Source organism: Pseudonaja textilis, chromosome 8 (genome assembly GCF_049901715.1).
Source record: "Pseudonaja textilis isolate UNSWEBS1 chromosome 8, rPseTex1.2, whole genome shotgun sequence".
NCBI lineage: Eukaryota > Metazoa > Chordata > Lepidosauria > Squamata > Elapidae > Pseudonaja > Pseudonaja textilis.
The window spans coordinates 50,726,648-50,751,595 of NC_141997.1; the positions used below are offsets into that span (position 1 = coordinate 50,726,648).

The 24,948-nt window shown below is 41.1% G+C and overlaps 2 protein-coding genes across 2 annotated transcripts in view; both read left to right on the forward strand.

Moving 5' to 3' along the window:
- TNFSF11 (TNF superfamily member 11) overlaps positions 1–24,948 on the forward strand; it is a 258,185-nt gene that overhangs the window by 126,454 nt on the left and 106,783 nt on the right. The gene's annotated exons all lie outside the window — the stretch shown is intronic.
- DNAJC15 (DnaJ heat shock protein family (Hsp40) member C15) lies at positions 724–22,758 on the forward strand. The gene is made up of 6 exons (XM_026705364.2): positions 724–972; positions 6,823–6,874; positions 9,358–9,431; positions 14,136–14,212; positions 17,482–17,552; positions 22,559–22,758. Exons 1-6 carry the CDS (start codon positions 862–864, stop codon positions 22,627–22,629), a joined length of 456 nt encoding a protein of 151 aa, XP_026561149.1. The 5' UTR covers positions 724–861; the 3' UTR covers positions 22,630–22,758.

Sequence of the window (24,948 nt, forward strand, 5' to 3'; positions counted from 1 at the left end):
TTCATCCTTTTGCATGCTTTTGGCACTAGGCCAAGCCATTATATTTTCCCCTAATTCAAGCTTTATTTTAAATTAAAAGATTTATTTTCCTTAAAAAAAAAGACATTTTACAATATTAAATCATGCACTGTTCCAAATGGGTAGATCTACCTACCTACCTACCTACCTACCTATCTTCTAATCTATCATCTATTTCTATATCTATCATCTATTTGTCTGTCCGTCTATCTATCTATCTATCTATCTATCTATCTATCTATCTATCTATCTATCTATCTATCTATCTATCTATCTATCCATCCATCCATCCGATTGATACATACACACACATGTCCAATTGTGCTTAGAACCAACCATCCTGGGCAAATGGATCAGAATGATTACAAATGTGTCTTCAAATATTCATTTGCATTTAAATGGGTTCAAACAATTTATTACAGAGAAGACTAGGAATAAAGGAAAGATTGTTAACGTAATTGGTGTTTTTAATTGGTGTTGGTAATTTATATTAATTTAAATGGGTAATTTAATTGGTTTTAAGACAACACATTCTAAAGTTTAGAATGTGTTGTCTTAAAAAATCAGTGAAATTACCCATTTAATTTAAATGAATCTAAATAGGAATAGAACGTAAACGAATTGGTTTCTGCAACCAGACGTCATAAGGAAAGGCAGCAGTCCTGGCATTCTAAGTCACGTCGAGCTTCACATTCTGCTACTGCGCATGGGCGATATCATCAGTCGCATTCCAAGGGGAAAGGACGCCCGAAATCGCAGCCAGACTTTCACATTCATTTTGTCCTTTCTGACCTTCCGTAGGTCGTTCTTTTTTTTTTTTCTCCTCGTTTTGGGCTAACTACGATGGAGCGGTTCGGGAGTTCCACGGAGTCTCTTCGCTACGCGGAGTACGTAGGCCGGAGCGGCGGCGGCGGCGGCAGCAGCAGCCAAGGGCCGGACATCAACTACGGGCTGGTCAGTGTCGGGGGTTGCGGGGCTACCGTAGAAAGAGAGCAGCGGCCTAACGTTCAAAACATGACAGTTGCCAGTCTCTTGTGAGCATGCGTAGTGGTGTCTCTGAAGCGGCTTGGAGATTGCGTTGCCGGCGCCGAGCAACGGGCCGGCAGCGCGCTTTCTTTGGCGCATGCGCAGAGGGCTTCATTTCCTCTTTCACTTCTGTCTCAATTCCGTGGGATCTTGGTGCTGAAGTCAGAGAGCGGAATTTTTCTATTAATAAACAAGAGTTATCTTCCCATGAGGATTCAAAGGGGATAATAGTAGGATTTAAGTGTTTCGGATTTATTATATTTTGCTTTAAAAAAAAGAAAAGAAGCAAAGCCAGGATCAGGTCTGGTTGAAAGGTGGATGGGAGACCACCAGGCGATGCCCAGATGGGGAAATTAAAAAAAAAAAACATTCCCAAAGAGGGTGATCATTTCTGTACTTGTGGATGGTAACTACACCGCTTATGAGTTGCCCCTGCTGGCATAGAGATCAAGTATAAGCAATTAGTTTAGTTTACTTCATTGTCATTGCACCTCGTACAACAAAATTAAATAATATAATTTAATATAAATTATTATATTATAATATAAATTATAATATAATTTATTATAAGGCAGCATGGTCATTGAAGTCTTATATTAAACTTCGCACACATACAAAAGACCCATTCTTTGTAGGTATAATTGCTGTTGGTTGCCTTTTCTTCTCCTAGTACCTTTATAACTTTCTTTTATTAAAGAAATTGTTACAATTGGCAAGTTTGGCTGGTCTCAGAAAGCAAAACAGGGTCAGATATACTTCAGTGGATGTGGAGGCTTGATTGGGGGATGTTGAAAACAATCATTTTATGGGAGAATTGTACAATTGCAAAATTGTAATGTTTCAAAAAGCACTAAAGGATATTCATCTAGTCTCTGGGACTAAAGGTCTGTTGTGAGATGATTAGTTGATCCTTCCTTCTCTTTCTTTCTTCTTTCCTTCCATCTTTTTCTTCTTTCTTTCATCTTCCTTCCCTTTCTTTCTTCTTTCTTCCCTTTCATTTTTTCTTTCTTTCTTTCATCTTCCTCGTTCTTTCTTTCTTTCTTCTTTCCTTCCTTCCATCTTTTTCTTCTTTCGTTTTCCTTCCTTCCATCTTCTTTCTTTCTTTCTTTCTTTCTTTCTTTCTTTCTTTCTTTCTTTCTTTCTTTCTTTCTTTCTTTCTTTCCTTCCTTCCTTCCTTCCTTCCTTCCTTCCTTCCTTCCTTCCTTCCTTCTCTTTCTTCTTTCCTTCCTTCCATTTTTTCTTTCTTTTCTTTCATCTTCCTTCCTTCCTTCTTTCTTTCTTCTTTCCTTCCATCTTTTTCTTTCTTCTTTCTTTCATCTTCCTTCCTTCCTACTTTCCTTCTCCTTTTTTTATCTTCCTTCCTTCTTTCCTTCTCTTTCTTTCTTCTTTCCTTTCTTCCATCCTTTCTTTCTTTCTTTCTTTCTTTCTTTTTCTTTCTTTCTTTCTTTCTTTCTTTCTTTCTTTCTTCCTTCCTTCCTTCCTTCCTTCCTTCCTTCCTTCCTTCCTTCCTTCCTTCCTTCCTCCCTCCCTCCCTCCCTCCCTCCCTCCCTCCCTTCCTTCCTTCTTTCCATCCATCTTTTTTTTCTTTCATTTCCCAGTTTTATTTCAAGCAGCAGGAAAAAAACCTTCAGTTTATGTATGCCTAAGGAATTTTGTGTCAAGGGCTGAATATTGTCTAATGTAGCATTTGAAAATCCGGTTAAAATGAGCATGGGCCAAAATAATGTAGTCGAAGCAACCAAATCGATTTCTTTCCTCTTTCTTTGCCTTACCATTCTTTCTCTGATCTTTGACAGCTCACCTGTAGCTTGCCAATGATTCTGCTGGAAATTTTTGCATTATTTCATAGGGACAGATGTACTTTTTTTTTTCCTTTTCATTTCCAAAGAGATTGTCCTGTTAATTTATTGCAAAGATAGCCAAAAAAAAAAAAAAAAAGGATCTGGCGAGGTGAATTCCAGAAAAATTAATGATTAAAAATGGCTTAATCCTTCAGATGCCTCTAAGCTCTTTTTAAGCCTCTAAGCTCTTTTTTAAGCATTTTTTAAGAAACCACGAACTTTTTCCAAGAGGCACGTCTTTTAAAATGCATCAAAACTTTCCACAATTATTTGATTGCTTTACACCACAAACATAGGAAAACCTTATGATTTAGTTGAGTTTACTTTATTGCAAAGGTTGCCAACCTTTTGGACCTCAGGGACCACCAAACTCATAATTTTAAATCCAGGGGACCACTAATATGATTTTTGACTGACAGTGGTTTGCTGACTTTTTTTTTTTTAATATTGGGAAAAGAGCTTGATTTGAAGTAATGGAATAAAGTGCTTCTTTGTTTTCGCCTATAGGAAGGTTTCTTCATTATGTTGATTTCTCAGGAAGGTTTAATTTATGGCTGTGCCAGAATAATTTATAAGGAATTGGGTAATGAAAATTCCGGTCCCCAATTAAAATACGGTGACTGCATATTTTATGAATGCATTACAAGACTGCATGCAAAGTTTTGAAAATGATTAAATGTGTGCAAATACGTTAATTCGTGTTATTTTTAGTAATAAGGGGCCTTCTTACGGCTATTGTATAAAGCAAATGGGTGCATTTTTCTCTATTGCCTTTCAAAAACCAACTGGACATTTGCAATTTGAGAGAGAGAATTGTCAGTGCTTCCTAAAAATTTATCTTAGGGAGCTATCCCCAAAGTGCTTTTTTCAGAAGGCAACTGGACTTTCCTTTTTACTTTGAAGTCGTTTCGCTTCAGATCCAAGAAGCTTCTTCAGTTCTTGAGAACAGTTCTCCAGAACTGAAGGAAGCTTCTTGGAGGAGAAGCGAAACATCTTCAAGAAAAGCAAAGAAAGAATCTCCATAGACACCCCTAGAGAGCTAGTTTGGTGTAACGGTTCAAGCATCAGACTAGAAACTGGGAGATCATGAGTTCTAGCCCCACCTTTGCCTCAAAGCCAGCTGAGGGGCCTTGGGCCAGTTGCTTTCTCTCAGCCCTGGAAAGGAGGCAATGGCAAACCTTTCCCTGTGGGAAAACCTTGCCAAGTCCATGACAGGGACTTGTCAACTGCAGTTAATACTATTGAAAGGAAAGAAAAAGGACCAGTATTTTATCTTTACTTCCAGCCACAGAAAAAAAAAAAATGTCCCTCTCTCAACAATGATGAAGTAGAGAGGATGTGTGGCCTAAAAGTATCCAGTGGTAGCCATCCATCCAGACCTAAGAGTAGACTTGAACTTGGCTCTCTTGAATCCTATTGGAAGATCATTAAAGGGAGATCCAACCCAGAAGCAAGGAGAAATTTTCTGACCATGGGAACAGTTAATCAGTGGAACAGTTTGCCTCCAGGAGTTGTTGGGTGATCAATCGTTGGAAGTTTTCAAAAATAGATTGGACAACCATTTGACCAGGATGATATAAGGTCTCCTGATTTGAGTAGGGTGTTGGACTAGAAGACCTCCAAAGGTCCCTTCCAAGTCTGTCATTCTTTTTCTTCTGGCTGTGGACTTGTGAGGGGCTGAAGTCGCAGGATACCATCTCCAGCTCTGTTCTGAGGGGGAGAGAGAGGGGAGAGACTTTTGGTTTCATGCAAGGAAAGCAGCAGAAGCCGCAGAAGTCTTTCTTTCTCTCCCCCAAACTCCGCCAGAAATGAGTCTTTGTGAGACTTGTCATGCCGGCGCAGCCTGTTGGAGCAGAAGGCCTTGTCCCAAAGACTCATTTCTGGCGGAGTTTGGGGGAGAGAAAGAAAGACTTGGGCTGCTTGCCTTGCGTGCAGCCAGAAGCAGAAGAAAAAAGAAGCGGGAAGAAGCAGCCTGGTGGCCAGGCCAGGCGCGTGGGGCAAGTGGGGCAAGTTCCCCCCCTTTGCCCTTCCCCCCCCTTCACTACCTTGTGTTGTTCACAATGCAAGTGACAAAAGCCTTGTGTTCCCGTGGGCCATGTGGGCAGCGCAGCCTTGTGTTCCCGCGCAGCCTGGATTAATTGCTTTGGGGGTGACATTTCTCTGCGGACCACCAAAATTTTCTTGCGGACCACTAGTGCTCCCTGGCCCCTGGTTGGTGACCACTGCTCTAGAACACTTCGATCACATAATATAAAAACCACAGATCTCTCTCTCTCTCTCTCTCTCTCTCTCTCTCTCTCTCTCTCATTTTTGGTGCATGTCTTACATGGGCGAGAGCAACAAACATCACCTTTTCCCATTAACGAAATGAGCAGCCTAATTACTGTGTGTCTTGTATTGTAAGAATTAATGTTTGTAAACTTATTTCAAGAGGCTTAGATTAAAGATGCTGTACAAGTGGAAAGAATTATTCTTGAGAATGAGGAGTTGGGCCTCTTGGAACAAGGCAAAACATGACAAGAATTCCAACAGTGAACTGTAATCACTTGAAGTGGTGCATCAGCTGGGCTCTTAGGAATATTAATGGGATTTCTCTCAGAACGAAAGCCAGCTCTGAATAATGTGCGGCGCGTTGGGTTAGCATTGTGGAAGACGCTGGCGCTGCCTTCAGAAAAAGCTTTGAGTTCATTTGTTCTTCTCTGCGTCCATATGTTGCTGTTCGGTGCGGTTCAAAGTGGTCTCTATTGAGAGGGACAGCACAGAGAGAGAGAGAGAGAGAGAGAGGGAGGGAGAGGGAGAGAGAGAGAGAGGGAGATGGAAAGATAGGATAAACAGACAGACATGATAAGCAGAAGATATATGATAGGTGAGATAGATGGATGGGTGGATGGATGGAGAGATGGAGATGGAGAGATAGATGGAGTGATAGATGGATGGATGGATGGAGAGATAGATGGAGAGATAGGATAAACATAGATATGATAGATTAGAGATGATAGATGAGATGGATGGGTGGGTAGGTGGACAGATGGATGGATAGATAGATAGATAAATAGATGGATGGATGGATGGATGGATGGATGCAGAGATATAGAGATAGACATGATACCGGTAGATTGGAAGATACGTACGTACATACATACATACATACATACATACATACATACATACATACACACTCCCCCACGAACAGTTATGAAAAGGAGGAAATGCCGTTTAAACTAAAAATGCCTATAAATTATAAAGAGTAAAAACAACACAAATCACACTGAAGCAATTAAGGGAATCAGGCAAGATAAGGACTTGAAGATATCTGGAACACACGCTGGGAAGGAGGCCAAACTCAGAGAGGAATGACAGACTAGAGATATTTCCAAGCTTTGTTTCCAGCACTGGCCCATACGCAGGTCCGTCCTTTTAACCAGTTCTCACAGCTGCAGCCCATGAAGAGGATCAAGGCCCTTTCCTCCCCCGTAGACCATGACATTCCTGTCTATCCTTTATCCTCTCCACCCTGTGTGCCCTAGGATGGAGAGGGGATGGGCCTGGGTCTTCCTCTGACTGCCCAGCTGTCCTCTGCCCTTCCCCAGCCTCCTCCATGACCTCCGGAGCCACACTTCCACTCCCTGTTGGCTGTTCCTCTTCTCCCTCAGAGTCAGTCTCCAACAGGAGCATGACGAGCATCATCTGAAACCAATATATCCCCTTGACTTTTTCCAAAGCTTTCCTTGAGTTTTGGTTAACCTTGAGTGCGTAAGCATCATAACTCCCAACGCAGTCGGGTTAGGAGTCCAAATTTTTATTGTCTGCATCTGACTTAGTTTTTTTATTTACAAAATTGTGTCTGAATCCTTGTGCACGTGGCTTTTCCATTTCTCTCCGGTGTTGGACCTCTAAATATCTTCCTTCTTTTTCTTTTTTCTTTTCTTTTTAATAGGCCAAATCTGTCATTGGAGTTGGCCTGGGCATCGCGGCTGTTGCCTTTGGAGGTTAGTATAAATACGCTTCAGAATAAAGTGCCATTTGTTAATATAATGCAATTTATTAATGGGGGGAACCAGGACCGCTACCTTTTATATCCAGTGAGATTACCAATCCATCACTGTGTGATTTCTTCCCCAAACCCCAAAGACTTTAACCTTAGACTGTCTTACTATTGACCTCACCCCTTTCCTAAGAGGTCTGTAGGGGGGCGTGCATAAGCGCACCAACGTGCCCACCGTCCCTGTCCTATTGTTTCTTTTATTTTTTTTTATTTTTCTTATATGTATCCATGCATTCATTACTATGTTTTTACTTATATCTATTATCTTGTGAGCAATCGACAAAAATAAATAAATAAAATAAATATCAAAAAGTAAACTTTCCTTTGAGTTGACTTTGGCTGCATTGAGTGGCCTGCTGATTTGATGTAATTGGGGGCAACTTTAATTTTAAATAACTTGTTGATTTGCTAGGGGGATTTTAAAACCTCCCAAGTCACAGCCTCCCGTACAGTATGGTTTTGCAATAAATTGAAAAATACAAAACCAGGAATAAACGATGATTGCCTGGATGAAAAATTTCAGATACAACATACAACTAGAGGATTGGGAATAACTTTGGACAAAAAATATATAAATTAACAATGGCAGCCATGTACAAAGAAAATCTCTACAAAATGTTTTATCATTGGCATATAGCACCAGCGAGATTGGCCAAAAACTACCCAATTTTGAACCCGATAAGTTGGAAATGTAAAAAGACTCCCGGCACCATCTTTCAGATATGGTGGTTGTGCTCTAAAGCAAAGAAATTTTGGAACAAAATAAGGATTTGGCTGCAAGAAATAACTGGGGGAAAAATAGAACTTAAGCCTGAAATGTTCCTATTAAGGATAATGAGAAGTGATTACAAGAAAGAAATTGAATATATAATAATACACATATTGACAGCAACTAGAATAACATATTCTCAAAACTGGAAATCAGAGAGTAGTCGCACAGATAATGTGTTAATAAAAAAAATTACGGATTGTGCGGAAATGAAGAAACTTACAATGGAACTGCAGGAGAAGGAAGAAAAGGAATACTATATGGTCTGGGAGAAATGGTATGTTTGGTTAGATAACGGGAACAAAAGATGAGGCAAAATGTAAATGTAATTGATCTACGTGTGTTTTGTGTGTGTGTATGTATGTATGTATGTAAATGAATATGGAAAAGCCAATACCACAACGTACTGCAAAAATTGTAAATATGATTTGTTTTTAAAACTGTAAAACTTTAATAAAATTGATTTTTAAAAAAAGAAAAATACAAACCCAAACAGTAGAACCTGTTGCTCTATGGGCCGTGACCTAAATGCAGGCAGTCCTTGACGTACCCCCAGAATTGAGCCCAAAATTCCCATGGCAAAGTTTTTCTTGCCTTATTTCTTAAGTGAACTTCTGCCATTAAATTAGTCACACAGTCATTAAGCGGATCCAGCAAAAATGGATTGCATGTCTCGGGGAGGACTGCAACCATCATACGTACGAGTCCTGACCACGATAGGTGCGTCAGCGGTCTCACAAGTGTGGGAAACGGTCCCTTATTTCCGGTGCCGTCGTAACTTGGAATGGTCACTAAACGAACGTTTATAAAAACCCTGAGATTCCCGCCCTTATTTGTTCCTGAAGGAAGCAAACGCACAACGTTGCTTTCTGTAAAGTTCAGGAGATGGAAGAAATGCTCAAGAGTTTTGTGGCATAAATTCAGTGCCAGAAAAGTAAACACAGATGGCTGAGGCTTCATTTAACTTCTTTATAAACGTGTAAAGTAAATTTTACAATACCAGTTGTAGATTTCTCCAACATGGAGCAAACTCAAACGGTAGCAGACATGTTACAGGTTCAGAGCAAAACAGCAACTCAACTTTTCATCAAGCAAGCAAGACGCACAGCAGAGAAGCAGTTTCATTTCCAAAAAACAGACTCAGAGCTCAACATGGCTGCAGAGCTTAATATAGAGCCACGCCTAGGCTACTTCTAGTTTCAGTTTCCAAACAGTCCTCATTGGCTGACTGAGTTGCTATGCCTATTCATTGGCTGTCCTTGTAACCAGGCTCTATTCCAATTCAGGAATATACCCCGATAAGAAATTTGGAAGAAACAGAGCCAGTCGTGAAAAAGAGTTTAATATCAGCGTAAATAATTTTGGGATGAGCATGTTTTGTTTTTTTCCTTAAAAGAAATATTTTTCCCCCCTTATAATACTGTAAAAATTAAGAGCTGCCAATTTTTCTTCCTGCTGGACTGGGTTAGCCTCCAAAACGATCCACTGGGGAAAACCATCTGAATCACACGCACAAAAAAGGGCAACAGCTAATAAAAGAAAAGGAAATAAGAAAAGAAAATGAAATACTCGGTTTTCTGGCTGAAAGTGCTAATGCTGCCTCCTTCTTCAGCAGATAGACAGACGGCTAAGTTGCTTTTGGTTTCAATATTTTATAGGTCGTTATGCGTTCCAGCTCCGGAAACCTTTAGAAGAAATCTTCTCCCAAGTAGCGAGGAATATTTCAGCTACCGTAAGTTGTAAGCTCAGATCATCTTTCATCGTGTTAGAAGCCGGGGGAGGAACCCGGCTCTTTCAGAAGGCATCCGGGTGGCGGTGGGATCGGAGAGGTCTCGTTTGATGAAAAGAAGGATCCAGGGAGACAGGATAGAAGCCGTCCGATATTTGAGGGGCTGCCCCCCCAGAAAGAGGGGAGTCAACCTATTTTCCAAAGCACCTGAAGGCAGGACAAGAAGCCACGGGTGGAAACGCATCAGACCTAGAACGAAGGAGGAATTTGCTGACAGTGAGAACCATTAACCGGTGGAACAGCTTGCCACTAGAAGTTGTGTGTGCTCCAACACTGGAGATTATTTAAAATAAAAAAAAAGACTGGATAGCCATTTGTCTGAAATGGTAGAAGGTTTCCTGCCTGAGCAGGGGGTTGGACTAGAAGACCTTTGAGGTCCCTTCCAAATTCTATTCTATTCCTTATTCCATTCCATTCTATTCTCCCTTCCCTTCCATATCTTCTATTCTATTCTATTCTATTCTATTCTATTCTATTCTATTCTATTCTATTCTATTCTATTCTATTCTATTCCATTCCATTCCATTCCATTCCATTCCATTCCATTCCATTCCATATGTTCTATTCTATTCCTTATTCCATTCCTTATTCTGTCCGATTCTATTCTATTCTCCCTTCCCTTCCCTTCCATATGTTCTGTTCTGTTCGATTCGACTCGACTCGACTCTATTCTATTCCTTTTCTATATTCTATTCCATTCCATTCCATTCCATTCCTTATTCCATTCCCTATTCTATTCCTATTCTATTCCATTCCCATTCTATTCTATTCTCCCTTCCCTTCCCTTCCATATGTTGTATTCTGTTCTGTTCCGTTCCATTCTCCATTCTATTCTCCATTCTACTCTACTCTAGTGCAGAGCTTCACACAAACACAAACACACAGGTAGTATATATATGGTATATACAGGTAGTCCTTGAGTTCTAACAGTTCATTTAGTGGCCTATAACTATAGCTGTACACAAACACACACATAATTATACGTATACATACAGTAGGATCTGCTGCTTGCTGGCAACTTTACTCTTCCAAACTGGGGAGGGCACCCAAATCCTCTCCTGTTGCCTCTGGTGTGAGGCAGAAGCTCTCCCCAGCTCCATCTATTATTAAAATCCTATTTGTCTCTGACCTAAATCCCCCGCTTTCATCTCTTTGTGTCCGCCTAATCGGCCTCCGCTTGGCTGGGCTGCTCCTTCCCTTTTGTTCCTCTCTCTCCTCTCTTCCATTCGCTCCACTTCCTCTTCCCTGCCCTTCTATTATCCACCCCTTGCCTCTTTCTCTTTTGAAGCGGTGGGGATCTGACCGAGAGTTTAGCAACCCCGAGCCTGGATCTGATGGAACACTAACCCCTATTTTTACCTCCCGCTCGATTCTGTGGGCGGTAGCCATAGCTGTCGAAAACGTTCAACCCAAATTAGTTCCTTATTGCGTTAGTAAATACGAAGAAGGCGCTGAAAGGGATGGTGGAGAAGCGGCACGCGGTTCACAGTGCGACGTTGACGGGGAAGATAAAGCAAGGGTGGAAGTTCCATCTCCGAAGCTTGTTGGGTCACTTTCCAAACGTTTTATTACCAGACTAGGTAACCTCTTCAGCGGAGTTTAAGGGGTGACAGTGTCCTTCTGTTTATAAGGGCTTTGTGTGGTCCGTAGGTCTCGTGATGGGAAGGTCACGTCAAGTGAAGGTGGTTGTGATGGGTCTTAGGTGTGGAGGATGTCAGGTATGGGTCAGGTGTGGATTGCATTAAGTGAGGGTCTTGTGATCAGAGGGGGTATTTTGCTGGTTTGGACCGGTTCCAGCGTACCGGTAGTGGAAATTTTGACCAGTTTGGAGAATCGGCAACTACCACCTCTGATTGGGCCTACTCCTGCTGTTATCTCTCCTATATTTCCCGCACCTCAGCTGAGCTAAAAAACAGTTCAGGCAGCTCACCAGCGTTGGCAGAGGTCTGTATTTAAGTCTTGTGCGCGCTTGTGAATCTCAGCTGATTTGCATGATTGCTGCACCTCAGCTGAGGTAAAAAAACAGTTCAGGCAGCTCACCAGCCTTGGCAGAGGTCTGTATTTGCGCCCTGTGTGCCCTGACGAAGCTCAGCTGATTTGCGTGATTGCTGCGCCTCAGCTGAGCTAAAACAAACCAGTTCAGGTAGTTCACCAGCGTTGGCAGAGGTCTGTATTTGAGCCTTGTGCGCGCTTGTGAATCTCAGCTGATTTGCATGATTGCTGCACCTCAGCTGAGGTAAAAAAACAGTTCAGGCAGCTCACCAGCCTTGGCAGAGGTCTGTATTTGCGCCCTGTGTGCCCTGACGAAGCTCAGCTGATTTGCGTGATTGCTGCGCCTAGGTAGTTCACCAGCGTTGGCAGAGGTCTGTATTTGAGCCTTGTGCGCGCTTGTGAATCTCAGCTGATTTGCACGATTGCTGCACCTCAGCTGAGGTAAAAAAAACAGTTCAGGCAGCTCACAAGTATTGGCAGAGATCTGTATTTGAGCCCTGTGTGCCCTTATGAAGCTCAGCTGATTTGCGTGATTGCTGCGCCTCAGCTGAGCTAAAACAAACCAGTTCAGGTAGTTCCCAGCGTTGGCAGAGGTCTGTATTTGTGCCTTGTGCGCGCTTGTGAATCCCAGCTGATTTGCACGATTGCTGCACCTCAGCTGAGGTAAAAAAACAGTTCAGGCAGCTCACAAGTATTGGCAGAGGTCTGTATTTGCGCCCTGTGTGCCCTTACGAAGCTCAGCTGATTTGCGTGATTGCTGCGCCTCAGCTGAGCTAAAAAAACCAGTTCAGGCAGTTCCCCAGCCTTGGCAGAGGTCTGTATTTGAGCCCTGTATTTTAGAACCAGTAGGAAAATAATTTGGAAACCCACCACTGCTTGTGATGGGTCAGACGTGGGTCAAATCAGGTGAGGGTCAAGCAGGATACCTCCACCAGCGATGGCTAACCTTTTTGTCCTCACGTGCCAAAAGTGTGCGCGTGCGCGCGCATACGCACACATGTGCCTGTGCCCATAAAGCACTGCGCACATGAATGCCCCGCTCCCCTGCGCATGTGTGTGCGACCCACCCACCCACCTATGCACCGCACATTTCTGTGCATGCACGGACTTCTGACGCGTGTGCGACCCCCCCTTACCTGCATTGCGCATGCGCGCACCTCCATGCTGATTTTCAGGCCAAAAAAGGCCTGAAAATGAGCTGGGAGGCGTGCGCATGCGCAATGAGGTAAGTTTGCCTGGGGCTCGCGTGCCTGCACAAATGGCTCTGCATGGCACACATGCCATAGCTTCGCCATCGTGATTATATGGTTATGGGACCTATTCTGTCAATGGTTAAATAATAAAAATGGAAGTTAGAAGTAAAATAAAATAAAGATGATGTGTGAAAAGAGATGTGAATATGATGATTCTACCTATAGGTAGTCCTTGAGTTACGTCCTCAATCGAGCCCAACATTTCTGTTATTAAGTGAGACATTTGTTCAGTGAGTTTTGCCCCACTTTACAACCTTTCTTGCCACGGTTGTTAAGCGAATCGTTGAAATGGCTAAATGAGTAACATGGTCGTTAAGTGAATCCGGCTTCCCCCATGGAGTCGGCTTGTCAGAAGGTCACCAAAGGGGGAATCACATGACCCCGGAATGCTGCAACCGTCATAAATACGAGTCAGGTGCTAAGACTTGGTCACGTGACCCTAAGGACGCTGCAGTGGTCGTTAAGTGTGAAAAATGGTTGTAAGCCCCTTTTTTTCAGTGCCGTTGTAACTTTGAACGCGCACTAAGTCATCATCTTCATTTAACAACTCCATAATCCCTTGCGGGGCGGAGTCTGGGCAAATGAACGGAGCTAGCAGCGAGTTTTACTGGCCGGATGCCCTTCCTATCCCCAGGGCAGAGTTTTGTTCAGCAGATATATTCTCATCCTGCCCAGGGAGACAAATACCTGCCTCTGCCTAGGCTCGAACTCACAGCCTCCTGATTGGGAGGTGAGAGCTCCCCCTCTAGGCCACTTGAACAGTCACTAAGTAAACTATTGTAAGTCGAGGACTACCTGCACAGTGAAACTCGGAGGATTTGGGGTGAGATGGATGACTTCTCAGCACGGACTTCACCCTCTGCATAATTCCCCAATCGTCGCCGTTAACTTCATTTGTGTCTATTTACACCACTCCCGAAATGGTGTTAATTTCACAAATGAACAAAAGCACGCCAGTGACTAAATTACATCAATTACCGCATAATGTAAATTAAGTTAATTATGTAAAAAAAAAAAAGTCACATTGCATGGGTATTAAGGGACACCTGTGTCTCCTGATCGCTCAGTGAAAATCGGGGTTTCCTCGTACAAGAGGATCCATAGCCTTTTCCCCACCCGGCCGAGGAGCGGAAAAGGAACGGGAGACAAGCGCGTTCCTCTTTTACTCTCTGATTCCCAAACGGTCTTTCCCCAGATTTCAGCAGGCCCAGCGAGAACCTTGAAGTCACCCAATGAAGGAATAAAAAGGCTTCTCTTTCTCCCGGTTGGATATAAGGGTGGGATGGGATGGGATAGAGCGGCACAGGGTGCAGCAGAGCAGAGAGTAGAGTAGAGTAGAGTAGAGTAGAGTAGAGTAGAGTTGCTCTTCCTCTAAAATTCTCCCTTTTTATTTTGTTCACAGACCGTTTCTTCGTATTACAAAGGCGGGTTCGAATCGAAAATGAATGTTCGGGAAGCTAGTCTTATTTTAGGCATAAGGTAAGCCTTTTGTCTTTTTTTTTTAAAAAAGTGAACAATTGCTATTAGTTTATGTTATAACATACAAAAAAACCCCATAAAAGCAAATAGTAGGAAAAATAGGGAAGGGAAAAGTGTGGAAAAGAAGGGAAAAAAGAAAGAAAGAAAAGGCATTGACTCCCTTTGGTGCAGTAGAATAAGATAATAACATCAAAGCTCCGTGTTTTACTTTTACGTAATAGTTTAAACTAGCCAGTTCTATAACAACAGATCTATCTAATTGATAAAACCCAAAATTAAAGTTTCATTTTCCCCCCCTCAAGCACAAAGTCCAGAAGCGGTTTCCAAGTAAGAAAATACACACACACACACACAATTTTTTTTTTCTTGGATCAAAGCAGACAATTTAGCCGTCTCTGCTAACTCCACCAACTTTTGCAACCCTTCTTCGTCCATTGTGGGGATCAAAATGTCCTTCCATTTTTGTGCATAAAGTAATCTTGCTGCCATCAACGTATATATAACATCAGTGTTGGAAATGTAATCATACTGGGTTCTTATTATCATATGTGGTGGACATGCCCTAAGGCAAAAAAAGAAAAAAACCTTGAAAATACATACATGGTTAGAAAAAATGATAAAACAACATATAGATTTAAAGCCAGAAATGTTCTTGTTAGATATAATACCAGAAGAATATAATAAAGGGAATGCATACTTAATATTACATATTTTGACAGCAGCGAGAATTGTATTTGCACAATATTGGAAAAATGAGGAAATTCCTACAGATGAAAATATACTATTTAAAAAATACTAGATTGAGGAAATGGACAGATTGATATTAAAGATAAAGAACAAGGAAAATATAGAATATTTCTTAACGTGGGATTTGTTCTCTCAATGGTAAGATAGTAGAGGTAGAAATGAGAAGATGTAAGACTATTACTATGGATAAGAAAATGATGAAATATATTTAAGCAAAAAAAAAATATATTTGTTATTATTATAACTAAGTTGACTCAGACAATGTATTATTTATTAAGCACTTATGTATATTAAAGAAAAAAATCTATAAAACAGATTTCCCAAGTCTTTCAGAATAGAAAAAATTAATAGACTAACTTTATTGTCACTTTGAATGCACACTAATTGGCATACATTATAAACAAAATTTCATTGCCTACAGCTCTCAAAGGATCACCACCTTCAATTTTACACTACACGAACATGACAGAATAAATAAATAAATGCAAAAGTATGTATATAACCCACCTGTGTTTATATTTGTTTCCATTAAACTCAAAAGAAAAGTTTCTGGTTTTCTCTTTAGGTTCACTTTAAGAATTTTACGTGTTAGAATAGGAATCCTACTCCGATCTTTCTTCGCTTTCTCACATGTCCTCCATAAATGATAAAAGGTTCTTTCTTTACATTTGCTTTCCCAACATTTCATGTGAAATTCCTTTATACCTTCTTGACAACTTGTCTGGGTGTTAAATGCCAAAAGGTAAGTCTTTTGAAAAGAAGATTTATCTGAAAGAGATAACGGTGTGGGAATTTACCAGCAGAACTTTCTGCTCAACAGCTCTAGGGCATTCCAAAAACAGCTGTCCTTGTGCACTTTGGAAATCCAGTTGTGTCTTTTTATACAGTGTCTTTTGAATCTGTTATTCAAGATACACCACAAAATAAAATAATTGTTGTGGTTTGCTGGCAGCCTGTGCAGACGGCAGCGGAATCGGACAGTGGGGAAGAACGGGGACCAGTCCAGGAGTCTGGAGAGGACTCGGACGAGGGTCCTGCATCCGATGAAGAGATGGGGCCAGGGTCATCTGGGAGTGGGGTGCTGACTCCGGAGCCTCTGGAGTCTGTCAGCAGCGAGGCAGAGGAAGAAGGGGAGCCTGTTCCCAGTGCGCATGTGTGCAGAGCTGCTAGAAGGCGAGAGCAGCTGAGACAAAAGGGGCGACTCAGGAGTAAGGCTGGGAAGTGATTGCCCCTCCCATAAGGGATAAAAGTCAGACCTCAATGACGAAACCTTTGCAGGAAGCAAAGTAGTTCATTCAGTTCAGATTCATTCTTGAAGCTCTTTGTACTTCGGTTGGGTTTCTTTTCTAGTTCATTCGACACTTCTGTTATTGGCAGCACTTCACAGGAAAGAAAGGTGGGTGCTTATCTTGAGGGACTGTTTGAGATTAATTACCGGCTGGGAATGAAAACAATTCCCAGCGTTACAATAAAACAAGACTTGTTTTTGAAATAAGCGGGTGCGTAATTACGGTCTCGGAAGCCTTGGTCAGAACAATAATAGCATTGAAACAGGAGAAGAGGAATTGAGATGGGAAGGGAACACAGGGAGGGAACACATTGTGCAACTGGCACATATTTATGACGGTTGCACTGTGACCTTCTGACAAGCAAAGTCAATAAGGAAGCCACGATTCACTTAACAGCCGTGTGACTCATGTAACCACTGCAGTGATTCACTTAACAACTGTGGCAAAGGGACATCGTAAAACGGGGCATAACAAATTCCACAACTGTCTCGCTTAGCAAGAGAAATTTTGGGCTCAATTGTAGTTGTATGTCGAGGAGCACCTGTATAGTTGAACTTGGGTCTTTTTACACAGTGTCTTTTGAATCCGTTATTTAGAATATTAACTCTGATAGTATTTAAAATGTGCACAGGTTTAAATGTAACACAGAAATTATGATACTTCATTCAAGAAAAAAACAACAGAGCAGATAGAAATGTCCCTGTTGTGCAGTTGACTATTAAAATATCCCAATAATTTTATTCTTCTCTACTCCTATTCTGCTATATATCATATTCTGTATTCTATTCTATTTTAATTTCTATTCTATTCTTTATTCTAGTCTAGTCTGCATTCTATTCTATTCTATTCTATTCTATTCTTTATTCTAGTCTAGTCTGCATTCGATTCTATATTCTATTCTATTTATTCTATTTACATTCTATTCTAGTCTGCATTCTATTCTATTCTAGTCTGCATTCTATTCTATTCTGTATTCTAGTCTAGTCTGCATTCTGTTCTATTCTATATTCTAGTCTAGTCTGTATAGTATACTATTCTATTCTGCATTCTATTCTATTCTGCATTCTAGTCTATTCTCCTAGGTTTCTTTTTAAAAAGTTCTTGAAAAGATGTAGTACTCGCTTTCACCACCAGATGGCATTTTATGTTTTCTGAAGCAATGCAAATTGGCTAGTTTTCCGCCTGCAAGACTCCTGATTTATGCTAAGCGCTCTAAATATATATATTTTACAGTCCATCTGCTGGCAAGGCCAAGATTAGAAATGCTCACCGGAAAATCATGATTCTGAACCACCCAGATAAAGGTATGTTATGTGTCTCGATCAATATTTGTTTGGATCCAACAGCTCTCTTTCTCTCTCTCTCTCTCTCTCTCTCTCTCTCTCTCATTACCCTTTAATTAATCTCAGCCAGATTTTATGCACCCCATGTCAAAGCAAACCTTAAAATGTTTGCATCAAATGCTTTCATAAAGAAGATTTGGCCTTCTAAGTTAAAGATGGCTGTCTTTTGGGTCACTCACAAAATCGCAGTCCTAATTAACCTGTTTCCCTGAAAATATGACTTACCTTGAAAGTAAGTCCCAGCTTGGTTTTTACATGTGTGCCCAATATAAGCCCTACCTCCCAAAATAAGCCCTAATTAAGATCCCTCCCACTCCAGAGTGGAGGGGTAAAAATTAACCTAGGATGGGGATGGAGGTTGGGTGGAGCTGCCCTACTATTTACCTTTGGACAGTGGTAGCCAGGCCTCGCACACTCCGACACCTGCCTCGCCAGACCATTTCTTCTGCAGCTGGCAAGGCTTTCCTGAAGGCCTCTGGGGTTGATAACAAAGCTCTGGATCGATCCTGAGGCTGCAAAGGCCTCCAGGAAAGCCTTGCCCGCTGCAGCAGAAGAAGTTCCTGAAGGCCTTTGACAGCGAAAAGGAGGCCGGGGGCCGATGCACGCAAGTGAGATTAGTCAGTGGATGACATCCCCTGAAAGTAAGACCTGGTGCCTTTTTTGGGTGGCAAAAATATATATATAAGACAGGGTCTTATTTTCGGGGGAAACACAGTAGCTGTCAGGTACCGAATTTCTGGAACTGGATACGTCAAACTTAGGTTTGGAAGAGAGACAAATATTAGCCAGGACGCCGAAAAATAACACAGTTTATTTTAATCTTTACAGCCATAAATAAGGGGGTAGAAATTTTTTTTATTTTTTTTTAGAAATGTGTTATAAAATGACAAATGTGTATTAGTTTTTAGTGCTGCGAAAGGCTCTATAGCTTGTCACAGATGTTTCAGTGAGCCAAGTTTTTAATGCAATTGGATCTCCTTCCCCCACTCCAAAAAAAGCTCTTATTATAACTTTAACTACACTACAGCTGGTTCAGAAGGCAGCCCATATGTTCATTGATGTACTCTGCACTTCGAAACAACAGATGGTTGAGAGTTACTCAGTATTTAAAAAGCCCAAAATGTGGGGGGGGAGTGAAGTATCTATCTATCTATCTATCTATCTATCTATCTATCTATCTATCTATCTATCTATCTATCTATCTATCTATCTATCTATCTATCTATCTATCTATCTATCTATCTATCTATCTGTCTGTCTATCTATATCTATCTATCTATCTATCTATCTATCTATCTATCTATCTATCTATCTATCTATCTATCTATTCGTCAATCTCATATCTATCAATCTATCTGTCTGTCTGTCTGTCTGTCTGTCTATCTATCTATCTATCTATCTATCTATCTATCTATCTATCTATCTATCTATCTATCTATCTATCTATCTATCTATCTATCTATCTATCTATCTATCTATCTATCTATCTATCTATCTATCTATCTATCTATCTATCTATCTATCTATCTATCTATCATCTATAATCTATCTCATATTTATCAATCCCTGTCTGTCTGTCTGTCTGTCTGTCTGTCTGTCTATCTATCTATCTATCTATCTATCTATCTATCTATCTATCTATCTATCTATCTATCTATCTATCTATCTATCTCTGACAGATTTATTGTCTGTTCCTTTTTCATATCAGGAATATAAAATTAGTTCTGACCTCATTAGGATGAAAGGTGTAAAAGGCCGTTGATTTCGGCAATGGTGCTGATTTAATAAAAGACATTATTGGGAATTTTGTACACATCGGGCTTGGTGTAGGCACAGACTAAAATCAATTTGGATGTAAACAATGATGTGTTTCATTAAACAATGATCTAATACTGCCACTCTGTCCTTAATGAGGCAAGCTTGGAGATCTGGGCTGAGTGAGGGACTTTTGTCTAGTTGTTTTAAATAGGATGCTTTCCAGGAAGTGCAATACAAGATAGGAAGCAGCCAGTGGGTTTTGCCAATTAGATTTCATATCTTTGGAGCCTTGCCTTTTAATTTCTTTGTAGAATTATATCTTGGTTATTTTCTTGTAGACAACTATGGAGATTCTCCATCTTCCACGTCATAGCTCTTCCCAAGGTGCTTTTTTTCAAGAGACAACTGGACTTTCTGGTTCTTTCCTTGAAGAGGTTTCCCTTCTCATCCAAGAAGCTTCCTCAGTTCTGAAGAAGAAGAAGAACGGAAGAAGCTTCTTCGATGAGAAGCAAAACGTTTTCAAAAGAAACATCCATGGATATTCTCAGTAATTCAGATCATGATTGTACCCAAAGTGTTTTTTTAAGAGACAACTGGACTTTCTTGGTTTTTCTTTGAAGAGGTTTCGCTTTTCATCCAAGAAGCTTCTTTAGTTCTGAAGAAGAATAACTGAAGAAGCTACGTGGATGAGAAGCAAAACATTTTCAAAGAAGCTACTTGGATGAGAAGCAAAACATTTTCTATGGTGATTCTCAGTCCTCCAAGACATGGTTGTCCCAAGGTGCTTTTTTTCAAGGGGCAACTGGACTTTCTGGATCTTTCCTTGAAGAGGTTTCGCTTCTCCTCCAAGAAGCTTCTTCAGTTCTGCCTGAATGATGGAGAATGGGAGGATTTATATTCCTCGCAGTCATCTGGTCATCAGCATTCCCTCTGAGAGTCATTGAGGCCACCTGGAGGTTTCTCTGTTCATCTGTCCAAGTGGCCTCAATGATTCTCAGAAAGAGCGCTAATGACCAGATGACTGCAAGGAATATAAATCTTTCCATCCTCCACAATTCCGGCAGAACCAAAGAAGCTTCATGGATGAGAAGGGAAACCCCTTCAAGGAAAAACAAAGAAAGTCCAGTTGCCCCTTAAAAAAGTACCTTTGGGTTTTCTTGTAGACATTTCCTTACCCGACTAGATAACATCATCAGTGTTAGCAGTTGGGTAATTAAACACCTGCAAGAAAACTATATCTATATATATAAAAGTGAAATACCACTCATGCATCATCACAAAATCTCCAGAACCGTAAAGCCTACAAACTTGGAATTTGGCATGTCTGTTCCTCTTGGCTTCTAGGTGCTCACTAAGAAATTTTTTTTCAAAATGACCATCAGAGCATTAGAATTTCCTATATTATTATTATTACTATTTACACACTCCGATGCTAAGGAGTTCTACTCCCCCTCCCCACCTGAAAAGAAATCTCTTCCAAAGGAAAAACACAAGCAGAGGAGAGGAGTTTCAGTTTTAGTTTCACAGCAGCAACCAGCTTTAGTCCAGAACAGTTGAGCTAAGCCACACCCAGGCTCCTTGCTGTCTCCTTGCTCACACAGCAAATACTGCTTCAGTTACCAAACAGCCCTCAACTCTCTCATACACTGAAAGGACGCTAGCCAGGTGAATACCGATGGATCCTGGTAGGCAGAGGAAGAATTTTTTCCCCCTTATTTGCCTCCCGAAAAACTAAGCCCCACCACATAGTTTTGTAGTGAAGCAGAGGTATCGAGCTTATTTACATATACATATACGTGTGTGTGTGTGTGTGTGTGTGTGTGTGTGTTGAGTATATTTACATATGTGTGTGTTTGTGTGTGTATGTGTCTATTACCTATGTGCCATCTATCTATCGATCATCTGTACTCAACACACACACACAAAGCTAGTCGTTGACTTACAACCACAACTGAGCCCAAAATGTCTGTTGTTAAGTGAGACATTTGTTAAGTGAGTCTTGTCCCATTTTATGGCCTTTCTTTATCACCACCGTTAAGTAAATTGCTGCAGTTGATAACTCGTCAACCCGGTCGTTAAGTTGAATCTGGCTTTCCCCATGGACTTTGCTCGTCAGAAGGTCCCAAAAGGGGGGTCGCAGGGACACCCCCGGACGCTGTGACTGCTTAACAACCACGTGTGACTAACTTAACGATACGGTTAAGTGATAAGCTTAAAAAACATGGCAAGGAAAGTTGTAAAATGGAGCGAAACTCAGTTTAACAAATGTCTCACTTAGCAACTTAAATTCTGGGCTCAATTTTGGTCGTAAGTCGAGGACTACCTGTATATAAAATCTCTTTCCCAAAACTAATGAGTAGAGTAGAGTAGGGTAGGGTAGGGTAGAGTAGAGTAGAGTAGAATAGAATAGAATAGAATAGAATAGAATAGAATAGAATAGAATAGAATTCTTTATTGGCCAAGTGTGATTAGATGCACAAGGAATTCGTCTTGGTGCAAATGCTCTCAGTGTACATAAAAGAAAAGATACATTTGTCAAGAATCATCAGGTACAACACTTAATAATAGTCATGGGATACAATAAGCAATCAAATCCTACTAAGAAACAGTCAATAAAAATCATAAGGATACAAGCCACAAGGTTACAGTCCTACAGTCACAAGTGGGAGGAGACGGGTGATAAGGAGTGATGAGAAGATTAATAGTAATAGTAGTGCAGACTTTGTCAATAGTTGGACAGTGTTGAGGGAATTATTTGTTGAGCAGAGTGATGGCATTCGGGGAAAAACTGTCCTTATGTCTAGTTGTTCTGGTGTGCAGGGCTCTATAGCGTCGTTTTGAGGGAAGGAGTTGAAACAGTTTATGTCCGGGATGTGAGGGGTCTGTAGATATTTTCACAGCCCTCTTTTTGACTCGTGCAGTATGCAGGTCCCCCATGGAAGGCAGGTTGGTAGCCATTGTTTTTTCTGCAGTCCTAATTCCTCTCTGGAGTCCGTGTCTGTCTTGTTGGGTTGCGGAACCAAACCAGGCAGTTATAGAGGTGCAGATGACAGACTCCATCACTCCTCTGTAGAACTGGATCAGCAGCTCCTTGGGCAGTTTGAGCTTCCTGAGTTGGCACAGAAAATATGACTGTAGTATTATTAATTTAGGTCCAGCATTGTGTAGTATTCACTTTCTCTCTTTTCTTTTCTCCCCCACTTCCTAAGGTGGATCTCCATACCTGGCAACCAAAATCAACGAAGCCAAGGACCTGCTGGAATCAAGCAGGAAAAATTAAAGAGATTTTCACCGTACCTCAGAAACCTTTTAGAGGCCGCCCAAGGACCTCTTACTTTCCAATTTGTAGGGGAACCACAGCACAGAAACCAAACTTCGGGCTTGTTAATAAAGCTTCAGCAGCTTTGAAGATGCTGTTTCAGGGAGTTCATAATCAAAATCCGGGCTTCCACGCTTCAAATCTCATTTATGGCCTCAGGGGGGATATGATCCTGGAAGCGTAAACCCTACGATGCAGAAAAGTTAGAACTGATATTATTTTTTAATACGTCATATTCAGGCTTTGAGTTTTTCGTCAGCAAAAAGCAATGTCTTTTGTTCCCTTTGAAAAATCAGAAGCGGTTGTAGATTATAATGATTCATTATCATCTTTTAATGACCCCATAATCGCTTGCGGGGTGGAATTGGGACAACTGAATGGAGCTGAGTGTTTTCATGGCCGACTGCCCTTCCTGTCACCAATGCGGAGTTATATTCAGCAGATAAATATTCTCATCGTGTCCAGAGGGAGAGAGAGAAATATCTGCCTCTACTTAGGATCGAACTCACAGCCTCCGGATTGTGAGGCGAGAGTTCCACCTCTAGATTATACTGTCCAATTCGAATTTTCCACTGTGAAAATTATGAAACAGATGCTTTAGACGTGTGAATTTCTCTCAGAGAAGTGAGCGACTCCTGTTTTACCTAAGTTGCCTGTCTTATTTTTAGTTCAAAACTTTTTTAAAATATTTATATTCGTGAGATGTTTTTTGACTACATCCATATGCTCCCCAGTGATTTTTATTTTTCCTGCTGGCATGTTTTTGATCTCTGTCCCGAGGTCTTAACTTGGATAAAAGGTGTCCTCCCTTCAGCGATGGGCACAGATTTGACATGTTCAGTGAAAAGGTTTGATTGACTTTCACTAATGAGGCAGGTGTAACCGTGGGGAGGAAAAATAAACCCAAAAGGCTTTCCTCTGGTTTTGCAAATCTCCATGTGATCTGCCTTCTTCCCCACCTCCAGCAAAATTGCTCTAGTAAGCCATGGAAATATTTATTTTTGCTTGATTTTGCGAGATGACATGGGCTGCGAATTCCCAGTTGAATCCTTGCTCATGTTGAGGTAAAAATGGAAACCGCCATATATAAAAATTGTTGCCGGTTCCAACATTCTTCCTTGTGATTTAAATGACCTTCATATATGTGTGTGTGTGTGTGTGTGTATTTGCCTCTTTGTTTCCAACTGAATTTATTACGCCTCTTTTGTGCGAGGTAAATTTCATTCTTCCACTTCAAGGTTGCGGAAGGACCTTGTATTTTTCAGCCCTGCTTAGTTTATAAATCAGGTCCCCGTTTAAATTAGGATAAGCGTTAAAGGATCTCCAGTTACTTTCCAAAGGTTGATTTAATTAGTTTTAACCTCTCACCACATGAGCTGTGAGAAGGAGTCACAAGTCTAAAAGCAAAAGGCGCTTTTTTTGCATGAGGTTTTAAACATAAGAAAACGCCCAAAGCAAAGCAAGGAACGGTGGCATTAGAGCGTTCACTGTCATTTTACGACAGAACGATGCCTGCTTTACTAAAAGTATATTTGGCCTTTCCGCTACAACTGATGACCGAGGTTGTTTGCTAACAGTCAAGGCTGGGCGGGGAGGGGGGAGGAAACCAAAGGAAAATTAAATGAGTGCAAAATTTCTACTGAAATAAAAATAAGTCAGCTGAAACCGAACAAAATTTGCAATTCCTTTTAACGGCCGTCCAGCAGAGTCAAAAATTCCTTTCTTTGCAGAAGGCAAAATATTAAAATTATAGCCATGGCTTAGAGTGGTAATGTTTGGAGAGTCCTCAATTATGTGACAAAGGAAACGGTTGTTTTCAATTCATGCCGTCAAGGTGACACCGTGAACTTACACTTGGGAAAGCCGCTAGTCAAGGGGTGTGTGTGTGTGACAGATCCCCGTATTTCTGATCGCTGGACTACTCTGAAAACACAGCATTTTGACAGGCGGTGCTTACGGTGTCTTCTTGGGGAGAGGGTTCTGATTATGGCTATGTTGCCGTATCCGGACCTGCGACTGATGAACTGCGAAAACACTCCTAGTCACAAGCTTTGGTGTCTGGTAAAATACAGCCGAGACCTCAAAGTGTCTTCACTTGGCAAATAAGATAAAATAGTTTTATTTATTTTTTAATCAAGGCAAACGAAACAGATGGCTTGATTAAAAAAAAAAAAAAATCAGTGCAGCTTCATCCAGAAATGCATGCTGTTAAAGTGCCCTTTTATGCAGTACAACTCTGTAGTTTTTGCAGATGGGATCTGGGTCTTCGTAACATTGGGA

Coding starts and splice junctions, on each gene's coding strand:
- DNAJC15 (XM_026705364.2), top strand. CDS start 862: ATGGAGCGGTTCGGGAGTTCCACGGAGTCTCTTCGCTACGCGGAGTAC. Junction 6,875..9,357: donor CGCGGCTGTTGCCTTTGGAG/GTTAGTATAAAT, acceptor AATATTTTATAG/GTCGTTATGCGTTCCAGCTC. Junction 17,553..22,558: donor TCTGAACCACCCAGATAAAG/GTATGTTATGTG, acceptor CCACTTCCTAAG/GTGGATCTCCATACCTGGCA.